Genomic DNA, 13041 nt, shown 5'->3' with positions numbered 1-13041 from the left:
CACATGACTTAAGGTCATGAAATTCAGCCTCTGACCCAGCATAGCATCCCTAAAGCCCACCAACCAGCCTCTGTTGAATACCCCCTGTGATGGGGACCTTGCTACCTGTCCAGGAGAACGGTTCATGTTTGCATAGGTATGGCAGGTAGAAAGCATGCCCACGAGACTGCAGTGTGAGGGTCATAAAAGAGCACTGGCTTGAAGGGAACGTGCCTCAGTTTCCCTCCTGGAGGTGGAGGGCAGGTAGCTGTAAGGATACCACATAGGATTACTATCCCCAAATTTTAGAATTGTTGTTTTAATCCTGATGAGCAAATGCTATGTAGGAGATACAGAAGTGCTTGCATAGCCTTCTTTGCTAGTGAGAGTGGTGCTGGGTAATAATATTGGCCTAGTACACGGTTCATTATTTTGTAGATAAAGCTAGATTCCTACTTCCCATTGACTTCTGTTAGCTTCTCATGCAAAGCTTTAATTATAGTATATACAGTACATCCATCTCAGCTCCTCTACTAGACAGTTATTGCCCTCAAGGAATTGATAATCATAATCTAGACTTGGTTGGTAGCAGACTGTACGTGGGAAGCCAAGTGGAGTTACAGGTTCATTTATTCACTTTGTTACTTACTATTTTATGAATAGTATGTGTCTCCCCGATTGGATTGCATATTCCTTGACTGTAGATCCAACATTGAGAACACACAGTACCTCACCAGCATGTGCTTGGTAATTATTTGTAGAAAACTGCGTTGTACATAGCACATTGAACAGGTGCTGAAGAATTAATACAATTAAAAATGACCAGCAAGCCAATCATTTTATGTGAATAAAACATCATAATTTGAAGAGTACACTGCATTTATTTAACCCCATAAATTATAACATCTTAACACATGTAAAATTTTTGTATTTTTAAAGTGCTTTGAAAGATATTTATTTTTTTTAACAAGTGGAAAATAATGTTCTTTAAAAGACATCAAACTTTTAGTGGAAAATGATATTACCAGAAGCATGTAAGGATTTGTTCATCCTCTTCAAGAAATGGGATTTTTATGTAAAATATATATGTAGCACTGAATGCCAAAATGATGGGTATGTGTGGTTGGAATTAAAAATGAGATTTGCTAATAAACCCATCGGGATGGTGTCTTAAGTCAAGAACGACCTTGAGAGGGGAGAGGGAGGGGCGTTGGGTAATCAGCGCTTCCGAGGTGAACTTCCCTGCCTTGTGATGGGTTTGAGTTAGTGGTCAGGACAGCCATTGAGACTCACAGTCCCCCGAACTTCTGCAGCTTCGGTGACAGGGACAGGAATGTGGTTGACTTGAATATTCTTCAGGCAGCCAAAAAAGGATTTCGACACGGGAAGCTTCAGGGTTTTCAAAGCAGCTGAAAGGCAAAAGGAGAGGCACTTGATGGCTCATTCATACTGTCAAGTGAATGCACTCCGTTAAGAAACGGTCTTGGGCTTCTCTGGTGGCGCAGTGGTTGAGAGTCCACCTGCCGATGCAGGGGACACGGTTTAGTGCCCCGGTCTGGGAAGATCCCACATGCCCCGGAGTGGCTGGGCCCGTGAGCCATGGCCGCTGAGCCTGCGCGTCCGGAGCCTGTGCTCCGCAACAGGAGAGACCACAACAGTGAGAGGCCCGCATACAGCAAAAAAAAAAAAAAAAAAAAAAAGAAAGAAAAGAAAGAAACGGAAGAAACGGTCTTATTAGAGCTTAAGGGACCCAGGCTCTCAGTCCACCCAGTCCTCTCCTGCTTTAAGCAGGCACCCAGCACACCCCCTGCTGTGAAAGGTCAGCCACAAGGCTACTCTGCACATCCTTCAGAGAAGGAGATTCCACAGCCCAAATCAATAGATAATGACTCAGAACTCTAGTGCTTTTCATGGGTCATGGAAGACCTATAACATTAACAACCACACCATTTGGAGGCACATAAATCAACGAAGGCTGACAAGGCTCTTTCCAGGCAAAATTCCATTCTTGAACTTGACTCCATCTCACCCTGCCTGATTCCCCCACAAAGCTTAATAAGTCACCAAAACTAAGTGCCTGGAGGGGAGAGACCAGTTTCTCAGGCCCTTTTCTGATTCTTTATGATATCAGGCTTCTAGGTTCATGCAGCCTCTTAGGAGAGGCTTATAAATTATAGGCTTGGGACAAGAGGAAGCAGCAGCCACGTGGCCTGGGCTGCTGGGAAACGTTCTGTTGCTGGCACTCGGGTTTCCCCACAAGCTGGAGAAAGAGTCTCACTGTCTACACGGTCCAGCCAATGGCTGCCCTGCTGATAACCCAACAAATGTGATGCCCCCACGCACGGGTTAAGATGGAGATGTTAAGAGTTGACATGGGACAACATGGGTGTAGAAGTCAGCATAGGAGTTACCTGGGACACCTCCAATGTGCAGATGCTCCCGCGTGCGGGCAGTGGGGACGGGGTGCCGTCCAGCGGTGGAACTATAGTCTGCGTCCAGTTTCAGGTGCAGGATGTGCTGTTTTATGGTGACTGCAGGGAAAGAAAGCAGGTCAGGTCTATCACCTGAGAACCCTGCCCACTGTATAATGTCTACACCGTGCATCATCATCGGCTTCTTTCTCACTCACTCCTGTTGGACCTGAGGGAGCGCGGCTCGCAGGAATTCCGTCTACCTAAACACAAATTCAACTAATTTCTCCCCGCCAGGTGCTGTTTAGGTGCTTCCACATATATTACAGAATTTAATCCTTAAAATGAATCTGTGAGGAAGATATCATCACTCTTGTTTCTCAGATAAGAGACTGTGACCCTCAATCATTGAGGAGCTTGGCAACATGGCTTGGTTATAAATTAAACAAGTTGGGATTCAAGCCCTGGTTTCCTGTCTCCAGAGGCCAGGGCTTATTTCACATGATCTCTGGTTCCTTCCAAGAAGACACTGACTGACTGCTGAAAACAGACTCCAAAGACAGTGGCTTCTGACCCTCCCAAATAAAACTCCTCCAGCGTCAACAATCTTAACCAACTGCAATGCAGTTAGCTTTCAAATTAGCCAAGAGGCAGCTACTTTTAACAAAAGATATTTTAGCCAATACAGGTTAATATACCTCCAAACGTGTATGCTCAAGTTATTCCTAAAATAGCAGATTCGACTTGAGAGTTTATGCCTGTTCTCCATCAAGTGGTTTGTCTAAATCGTTGGCATTAATATTAAATGTTGTTGAAAAAAACAACCCAACAATGAACTTTACCGATAGTAAGAGCAAATATTTACTGAGCACTTAGTACGTACTGGACACTGCTAAGCACTTCACACGCATTATCCCATTCATTTTCACAACCTTGGGAGGTGTACACTATTTTTACCTCCATTGTACAGATGAGAAAACTGAAGATAAAGAGAAACTAAGTAGCTTGCCCAAGGTCTCACAGGGCTGGAACTTAGACCTGACCTGTGTTCTCTTTGACTTCAGAGCCAAAATCTCAATCACAATGTTATGCTACCTTGAAAACAAACATAGCTTATCAGTTTGCTGGGTTCCACCCCCCCCCCCAAAAAAACTCAGTGTGTTATGGAGAACTGGAGCCATGAATTACATAAATACGACTGGAGTTGAGAATAGACATGTTCCCAGCACCTTAACCTGGTGGGTTGACCCTGGTCAGACGCTAATGGATGGATGAACTGAGGGAGCGTTTGGGATGTTCGAGTCCAGATGGAAAGGGAGACTGTTTCCGTCTGTGAACAATAGGCTACTGGACGTCATACCTGTCACTGAGTGCCACTGTCCATCACACAGGGATTGCTTTGGTGTGACCGATGTCAGGATCCCACCTGCCTCACTGCCCACAGAGGCCGTGACCTGAAACACACATGCATTTTCCTATTTCCTTCAGAAAGGCAGGTGGAGCCCACTTCCTGCCATCTTCCCTTCCCAGCCCTTGCACCCTGACCGCCCAAGAGCACTTGAAATATGGGTACACCCTCCCGCACCAGGTGACCATAGAGGGACTAAGGCTTTGCAGAAATCTCTCTGTTGCACCCCTTCCCAGGCAAGCGAGCTGCAAACCCAGGGCCTGGCCTGAAGTTACTGCCAAAGGTAAGGAGCCTTTCCCACCAACTCCCTACCCCAGTCCCAACAGGCCCGACTCAAAGGTTACTGATTAGCATCGAAGATCTGCCTTAGTTAGTAGCGTATGACACTAGCTATGTTTAGGAGGACGTGTACCACTTGGAAGGCAAAAACGGTGGCTGAGGCCTACATCCAGCTGCAGGGGGCAGCCAATTATAATAATTCCACGAACGCAGGACTTCAAGAGGGTTCTCGTCCGAGGAATTCAGCAAGCTAACTGACTGGGCATGTGTCAGGGGTCAGGCACTCAACGTGCTGTTGTGCAGAATCCCGCATTCCCACTCTGGGCCAGGATTCTCCAGGGGCTGAATCAAGGTCAATGAAATGAGAGGACTAAAATAAGCATGTTGATAAATAATTTACATCTAATTTGCATGTAAGCAGACAGTGCAGCCTTTTCTCAGGCAATTTTCAAGCTAAACGGTGTCACAGCTGTTAGGAAGGTTATCAGGTCTTGATTTCGTTTTGGGGGGATTATTGCCTATCCAGAAGCTCTCACCAAAGACGCTCCCCAACCCCTCCCCTGAAAAGTCAGCTTTGTCTGAACCACCATTAAGCGTAGTTCTTTGCTTCTGAGGCCCGCAAGAGGCCTGCTCAGACTTAAAGCTGTAACTTAAATAAAAAGTGTCCAAGAGTTTTGACTACTGTATTTTATTCTGAGAGTTTTCCCTCACATTCAATAAACTGGAAGGATGAAGGTAAAAGAAAATGCTATATTATCAATCTCTGCTTTAAGGCCTTAACTAAGAGAGACTTCCTGGAAGGATTTGGTTTGAAAGAGATTGTTTTGAAAAGGAAAGAGATTAAAAGTTGGTGGTGAACATAAGATATTGAGTAGGCCTGTAAGCAATGGGAAAGATGGAGCAGCAAAAGCACATGGCTGAAGAAGGAAGCCATGAAAAGCTAAAGGAAGGCTGGGGGGAGACCCTGTGGCCAGCTTGGCTGCAGGGACCAGAAGGGCTTGGTGAGCTGTGTAGAGAGGATAAAGGGAATCTGAAACTGACCCAGTGGATGTGGGGCAGGGACAAGGGTGTGACATGGTGTAGACGGCTGGTGAGAAAATCCATCCCATGAATTCTGGTGCTGCCCTTATAAATAAAAGTAGAGGTGTGACAAGCGTGAAGGGGAGGTGAGAAAAATGAACATTTATTGAGTATATGGCAGCTTCTCTTCTCTTGACAAAAGCCCTTAAATATAAGCATCATTCTCCACATTGTAAAGATAAAGAAATTGAGTCTGAGAGAGGTTAGGTAACTTCCCAAGGGCCCTATAACTAAGTGGTAGAGCTGGAATTCAGCCCAACTTGTTTGAATTTGCCCAATTTTAAAGATGAAGAACAGAAAACATGATGACCAAATTACTTAAGGAAAAGGGTAAGTTAGCCCTGAAGTCAGGCCTCTTAAATACAAGATTGGATTCCACTCTCTACCATAACTCCACCTACCATGGTCTCCAGAAGTGGAATCTGGTTCTAATATAAATTCACACACCCTTCCCATGTCATCCGACAGCTACACACCTTTCCTGCCTCCATATAAACACATAAGTGCTCCCCGGGTTGACTTCCGATGTGAATTAGAATTCCAGTGAGACTTCTCGGGCGAATGCTGAAAACAAGCTTAAATTCTGGCCCCAAAAGCACGGAGTTAGCTTTCAAAACAAAAATAAACAAATAATAGTTTAAACATCATAATTCCAAAAAAAGGATAAGAGTTCTTCAGAATCAAAGCTATAAAGATATAAAGTCTTCCAAACTGCTCCTTACCTAGGATGACATGACCTCCTTCTTGAGAAAAATAGATGCCTTTCTCCAAAGAGCCATCCAAGCAGGGAGACACCCCAAAGCTTGCATAAGCCGTGTCCAGGGGTTTCAAATCCAACTGAAAGTTCCTCAGGCATCCCACAAAGCTGTTTTGGGGGAGGGTCTGCAACCAAGCAGAAGAGAAAGCAAACTGTATTACCCACAACTCCCAGAAATCCATGCACAGCCAAGGTTAAGGGCAGGGGCAGTTGTCCAAAAAAGGAGGAAGGAGGGGGATTCATCCATCCTGCTTCCAAGAGTCAGGTGGGCCTGACTGGCTCCATCTTGGCTCCCTCCACGGTGCCCAAAAACCCAGATACCAGGTGTTTGGTGGGTGGTCGAAGTTTGAAGGTGCCACCAAACCAAGGGCAGGGGCAGTGGAGATGGCTACCTAGCGTGGAAACAAGAATACAGAGGGTGACTTGACCCTGGGCCACAGTCAGAGCTGCAACAGGGGATATTTCCACCTTGCTGTTCACAGATCTCACCGTCTCTTTGCAGGTACAAAATACTTCTTAGGGTTTCATGAGCCCGTGTGATAGCTTAATGCAGGGCGGCTGGCTGAAAAAAGAGGCCAAAACATTCCTAAAATAATGAAGTGTAAAAAAGCTCCCTACACTGTTGGGCCCAGTGCACCATCAACAAATCATGAATGTCACAGGGTTAAGATCAGACACAGGGTGCGGGATCAGGGGGCTTGCGTGGAGCCCCCATGGCTGCCTAGAGCTGGCCTGGGGCTCAGGGATGAGCTTCTGGGGTTCTCTGATCCCTTAAATTATATACCAGATGTCTTTGTATTTTCCTGGAGAAAGGGGCTATAGCTTTCATAAAATTCTCAAAAAAGTTAATAAATCGCTGAACAAAATCCCTCTACTCTCTTCTGGAGTAAATGCCTTTAGGACTCTAGAATCGTACACGATGGTTGCAAGACATGATAATTTTAAGGGAATCTAGTGGTATTATAGATGCATGTGGTGTCAGCGTCAACAATAAAGTACTGATTGGGGCCCCTAAGAAATGTTAGTTTCTTCAGATTTGCCATCATGTATAACAAAGAGTCTGTATCTGACACCACGCTCCGGCTCTCCAGTTCACGTCATAACCCAACACGGAATCACCAAAGACTGGCTGCAGGTTTTGGTATTTGGAGGCAGCCACTGGTTGATTGGATGTTGCCTGCCTTTGAAAGGACATGGAGGAGGGTATTCAGTGGTTTGCACCCTCAGGTTGAAGGAAGGCTGCGAATAGGACCTTGCTTGTAAAGGATGTTGTAAATGGGGCGCTACTGATTGTCTCAGATTTTAGGATGTTGAGTGTGATTTACCCAAGTCAGAAGAGCACCCAGGGCTTCTCTGGTGGTGCAGTGGTTGAGAGTCCGCCTGCCGATGCAGGGGACACGGGTTCGTGCCCTGGTCCAGGAGGATCCCACGTGCCACGGAGCGGCTGGGCCCGTGAGCCATGGCCGCTGAGCCTGTGCGTCTGGAGCCTGTGCTCCGCAATGGGAGAGGCCACAGCAATGAGAGGCCCGTGTACCACAAAAAAAAAAAAATAGCACCCAAATTGTGGCCCTGAATCACTACCCGATCCTGTGATTTCTCTGAGAGGGAAAAAGGTACAGAGGTTGCAGAGAAGCAAACACTGAGTATCCTCTTGAGCAATTATTAATATGTTATACGTTATATATGCATTAGAGACCATAATACATATACTATACTATGTTATATATTATTTATGATACATACATAAAAGTTATTACATACAACAAGGTAAAACAGTACTTTGACTTGCTGGGGCTTTGGCCCAAACCACAGTGCAAAACTCAAGTGGGCCAGGCTGAGCCCTGTGGAGACACCAAGGTCAAGGCCAGGTTAGCCTGACCGCCTAGAATCCACGCTGGCAGAAGTGACCTGCTTTGTTTACGTCCATTTCTGGCCCAGATTTGAGTCTCGGCCCTTCCCCCCAGCTGCTAGCACACATCACACCAGAATGGGCACCAGCGGAGTGGGAAGGGGCAGGAGGGACTCAGCGCCTGGCAGCGCATTCGGAGGAGGACAGTTTCTGGGCCGGAGCTGTTGACGGGCCATCTTCACTTTGTGGGCAAAAAAGGCAAATTTGGGAGAAGAGTGACAGGCGGGTTCAGCCACGCCAAGTAATCAGGGGCAGTGAGCCCTCTGGCCACGTGGAGAAGACAGGGGGAGGGCACCCACAGAACGCCACCCTGGGGCCACAGTCCCATCGGAGCCTTTGAACCTGACAAATCCTGGTACGCACCCCTCCTTCTTGGGGACAGACAGACTTGTGACTTTCTCCTTAGCCCAAATTTTCCCCAAGTTTGGTTCTTGAGATAATTTTATTTCAGTCACCAAATAACATTAAAATACAGATTCAGTTATTAAAATAATTTAAAGTATTTTGATATCCTTGAATATATGGTATAATTATAAAGCTTATAGGGAAACTTGTTCTTATCTGTGGCTCTGAAGCATAACTATTTACCTTTGGTTTCCCTGATGGAGACGATCCCAGGTAAACTGGTCCTCTCAGGCTGACGGTGGAAGTTCCAGGCAAACTCCCCTCCCGGGCCCTCAGACCATCCACAACCAAGCGCCCCCTTTCTCCATCTTGCCCAAATGCCACCTTAAGGATAAAGAAAATACGTTAATCGTATTCTTACCTTTGACAACTGGCACTGTAGTTTATTAGTGGTCACAGGAAATTGTTTTTTAAACTTTTTCTGTCCCTTCAAGTAGCTTTGAAAAATCAGAGTTTTCTCCAGTGTCATCATCATCATCATTTTGTGAGATTATGTCAGATATTAAACAGTGAGCTTAAAACATGAACTAAAAAAAGATTTCTCAGAAGTGAACAAAAATATATAAGTGACTGGAAACTTATACAAAAGATAAATAACTGAAGAACCAAAGGATCATAAATAAACAGACATCCATGCAACAGAGAGGAAGGAAGAGAGTGTACAGAGCTGAGACGGGAGAAAGTCACATGCTCCTCTGAGCAGGGGTCCTGGAGCAAGGGGCCAATGGCTACTCCTCTTCCAACAAGAGGATCAAGTGTTTTAAACTCTTTGCTAAAAGTCGGGATCCCTGGGCTCTGGTGTGGACTCCGCCACCTCATGGCTATGAGACTATTCACTAATGACTCCCCAGTGTAGATGCCCAGCTGTGACCTCTGGCCTCTACTATCTACGGACACCTGGGCTTGAATGTCTGATAGGCAGCTCAAGCGCAGGATGTTGACAACAGAGCTCCCACTCTTGCCTAGCGACACCCACCTCCTGCCCATCTTCTCCCTCCCAGCAAACGTTCCACTATTGACCCAATCACTGGTCCCAAATCACAGGACTTGATGTTGACTCCTCTCTTTCCATCAGCCAACCCTCTTGGCTCTGCCTTTAGAACACATCCTGGGTGGTCTACTCTCTCCCCCTCTACCTCAGCCTCTTGAACCAAAGGCAACAGCATCCATCTGGTCTACTTACTTCTATTTTTACTCCCTTTTAGACACTTTAGCTAAAGAGGGTTCTGAAAATATCAATCTGTTTGTGTAACGCTTTTTTAGTTTTAGACTCTCTAAAAGCTTCAGAGAGACTCAGAATAAAATCCCAAATCCTCACCTTGGCCTTCAATGCTTAAATGACCTGGGCCTCCCCCACTCTTTTATTTATTTATTTATTTATTTATTTTTGGCTGCGTTGGGTCTTCGTTGCTGTGCATGGGCTTTCTCTAGTCGTTGCGAGTGGGGGCTATTCTTCATTGTGGTGCGCTGGCTTCTCATTGCGGTGGCTTCTCTTGTTACAGAGCATGGGCTCTAGGCATATGAGCTTCAGTAGTTGTGGCTCACGGGCTCTAGAGCACAGGCTCAGTAGTTGTGGCGCACGGGCTTAGTTGCTTCGCAGCATGTGGGAATCTTCCTGGACAAGGGCTCGAACCCGTGTCCCCTGCATTGGCAGGTGGATTCTTAACCACTGTGCCAGCAGGGAAGTCCCCCTGCCTCACTCTTGAATCCCACTTCTTATCCTTTCTGTTCTGTTCATTCAGCTAATTCCTAACTTAGGGTCTTTGTACTTGCTGTTCCCTCTACCTGGAAATCCTTCCTATAATTTTATATAATTGTCATCTCTTGGAGGAGGCCTTCTTTTACTGCGCTATTTGAAACAGTCTCCCTACTCGGCCACTTCCTTACCTTGCTTTAGTGTTTTCTCAAAGCAGTAGCTGACATTATGTTGGGGATTTTTTTGTTTACGTGCTCCAGGATGGCAGCTTATTACATATTTGTTGAATGACTGAGTGAGTGTAACTTGTCAAGTCACTTAAGTTTTCTGAGTTCCAATTCCCTCATCAGAAAAAAAATATATATAGGTCCCTTCTTGCCTTAAACTGTATTTCTTTAACCCTGGGATGCCTTCAGGCAAGAGCTCAGATGCTAGGGATGTGGGTGCTTACAGCTGGGCTACAGAGAAGGCATTCCAGACTCACAGGGGGCCTGGAGACTGGAAACTGTCCTGAAGGAGAGAAATGGTCCAGGGAGCAAAGGGTGGGAATAGGCAAGGGGAGTGGTGCAGCCCAGGGAGGTGCATGGGGGGTTGGGGGTGGCGGGTAAAGAAGCAGGGAGGAAAGTCTGTTTTGGCATTTAGGATGTCATCCACACACGGCATGTGCAGGAGTCTCTGGGGCTGAGGCGCTGGGGCGCTCAGTGCCTCTGACCCCATGAGCTCTCCCAGTGCTTGTGCCCTCTTGTTGGGAAGAACGCTGAGACTCCCGTCTTCAGCTATTCAGCAGTGAACTTGGCCCCAGCAGAGGTTCTAGGACAGCCCCAGCTCTCACCGTGTGCCACTTCCCGTCACTGTACTTCTCTTTGCTTTTGAGCTTCAGTTGTTTCCCTCCTGCCCCCAGTGCAAAGACCAGACGTCCTTTCGAAAGATAAAGAGCCATAAAGGAGTTCTTAGTGCCTGTGTAAAACACGAGCCCTCTGGACGCCGTTGTCTGCAAGTCCACAGCAAACTGTGACCTGTGGGGAAAAGAAAGCAAAAGGCGAAGATGGAAAATAAGAGGTTTTTAGTGTTTCTTCAAATCTCCACAGCTGGGAGAGACAGTGAGGAACAAAACCCTACAACCTCATTATTTAAATGAATAAACTAAGGCACTTCTTGATCAAACGGCCCATCTCTTTGGGAATTTTTAAAAGCCATTGTATTTCAGCTGCTAAAAGTTTTGTTGTATAATTTCCTTACCATATTGGGAGATAAGAGGAAGTTTTATGACAAACTCAGCTAGTGGCGTTAAGTCCCAGCACATGGCAAGAAGGAAGATGCCTTACTTTAAAAAAAAAAATCTACATTTTAGGGCTTCCCTGGTGGCACCGTGGTTGAGAGTCCGCCTGCCGATGCAGGGGACACGGGTTTGTGCCCTGGTCCGGGAAGATCCCACATGCTGCGGAGCGTCTGGGCCCGTGAGCCATCGCCGCTGGGCCTGCGTGTCCGGAGCCTGTGCCCCGCAATGGGAGAGGCCACAACAGTGAGAGGCCCGTGTACCAAAAAAAAAAAAAAAAAAAAATCTACATTTTAGAAAATTATGGTAAAATATACCAAACATAAAGTTTACCATCTTAACCATTTTTAAGAGTACAGTTCAGTAGTGCTAAGTACCTTCACACTGTTGTGCAGCCAATCTCCGGAACTCTTTTCATCTTGTAAAACTGAAACTCTCTACACATTAAACAACAACTCTTCATTCTCTCCTCCCATCAGCACCTGGTAACCACCATTCTGCTTTCTGTCTCTATCAATTTGACTATTCTAGGTGCTTCATAGAAGTGGAATCACACAGTATTTGTCTTTTTTGCAACTGGCTTATTTCACCAAGCAGCCTCGATTGTTAAACCCAGTGAATATGCTTTCTACTTTGTATACATGCAGGGAGAGGAAAGTCATGAGGAGAAGTCGGGGGACAACTTGAATAACAAGGATTTAAGCATCAGGTAAGCATTTTCCTCCCATAAGACATATTTAACACAGTGGCACAGAAGTCCAGATCCACCTTCTCCCACCTACCCTTAACGTTTCTCGGATCTTAATACCTCATCTATGGTGGAACAGGAATTAAGCAAGCATCATGCAGTAAAAGCAGAGAGTGAAAGTTAATATTCCTTTGCATGATGGTTACATATCATAGGTACATGTGGCTAAGCAAGCTTTACTTTCTATGAAAACTCACATCCATCCATCCATCCATCCATTTATTCATTCATTCAACAAATATTTAATGAGTGGGCTGTATGTACAAGGCACCATGGTGGGCACTGGGAATGCAGCAATGGATGGTTCATTCTTTGAGTGGTTTGTGGTGTGTAGGTGCCTGAGGGGGTGCCTAAAAGTGTACTGGGAAAAGGTAATGGGAGATATGGGTGTCAATAGGCTACCATCAGGGACTTCCCTGGTGGTCCAGTGGTTAAGTCTCTGCGCTACCACTGCAGGGGGCATGGGTTCCATCCCTGGTTGGGGAACTAAGTTTCTGCATGCCACGTGGCGCAGCCAAAAAAAGAAAGAAAAAAAAAAGGCTGTCATCACCCATTCCTTGTGGTTTGTGTCCAAGTGCACACCAGACAGAGGGCAGGAACGGGGTCTATCCTGCTTAAAGCTGTATCCCCAGTGCATGATACACAGGAGGCCCTCAAGAAATAGTTACTGAATTGAATTAAATGGCAAATGGAAAATGCGGAGGCAGAATCAGGAAGTGGAAGAGGAAGAAATAATTACACTGTTACATCTGTTTGCTTTTTAATACCGTGAGGCTGGGCAAACACGGACATGCACTTTCATTCTTCAGATCTGCAAGTTTCCTTGAGGGTATAGTTCTTCAAAATGCAAAAGAAATCTATATTTGTGAAATTGAACCAACCCAATGGTGACACGGCTCAGTATTTCTCTTGGTGTAGCTGTGTATTAGTGCGGAGGTTTGGAGAACGAGGGTTAGCCAATTTAAGGAGGACAGTAGAACTTGCTATAGAATGAAAGTACTTTACATATGCGGGCTTGGTTATTAGACTTGACATTTGCTTCCCAGAATTATTTCTTAAAGCAATTTTCTTTCAGAAAAGACTAACTGACTAA

General features: G+C 45.8%; 1 protein-coding gene across 5 annotated transcripts in view; it reads right to left on the bottom strand.

Moving 5' to 3' along the window:
- Positions 1-840: 840 nt before the first annotated feature.
- The window catches only part of LAMA3 (laminin subunit alpha 3), a 252215-nt gene continuing 240014 nt past the window's right edge, over positions 841-13041 (bottom strand). For all 5 annotated transcript variants that reach the window (XM_081251703.1, XM_081251700.1, XM_081251701.1 and 2 more), the window contains 7 exons: positions 10757-10940; positions 8412-8552; positions 5880-6039; positions 5634-5764; positions 3751-3844; positions 2391-2510; positions 841-1388 (listed from right to left, as the gene is read on the bottom strand). In XM_081251703.1, coding sequence (XP_081107829.1) covers positions 1243-1388; positions 2391-2510; positions 3751-3844; positions 5634-5764; positions 5880-6039; positions 8412-8552; positions 10757-10940 — 976 coding nt within the window. In that variant the 3' untranslated portion in view covers positions 841-1242. The remainder of the gene's footprint in view (positions 1389-2390; positions 2511-3750; positions 3845-5633; positions 5765-5879; positions 6040-8411; positions 8553-10756; positions 10941-13041) is intronic.

The sequence above is a fragment of the Mesoplodon bidens genome (assembly GCF_964165515.1).
Source record: "Mesoplodon bidens genome assembly, chromosome: 13".
NCBI classification, from domain to species: domain Eukaryota; kingdom Metazoa; phylum Chordata; class Mammalia; order Artiodactyla; family Ziphiidae; genus Mesoplodon; species Mesoplodon bidens.
This window is presented reverse-complemented; position numbering and strand designations above follow the sequence as displayed.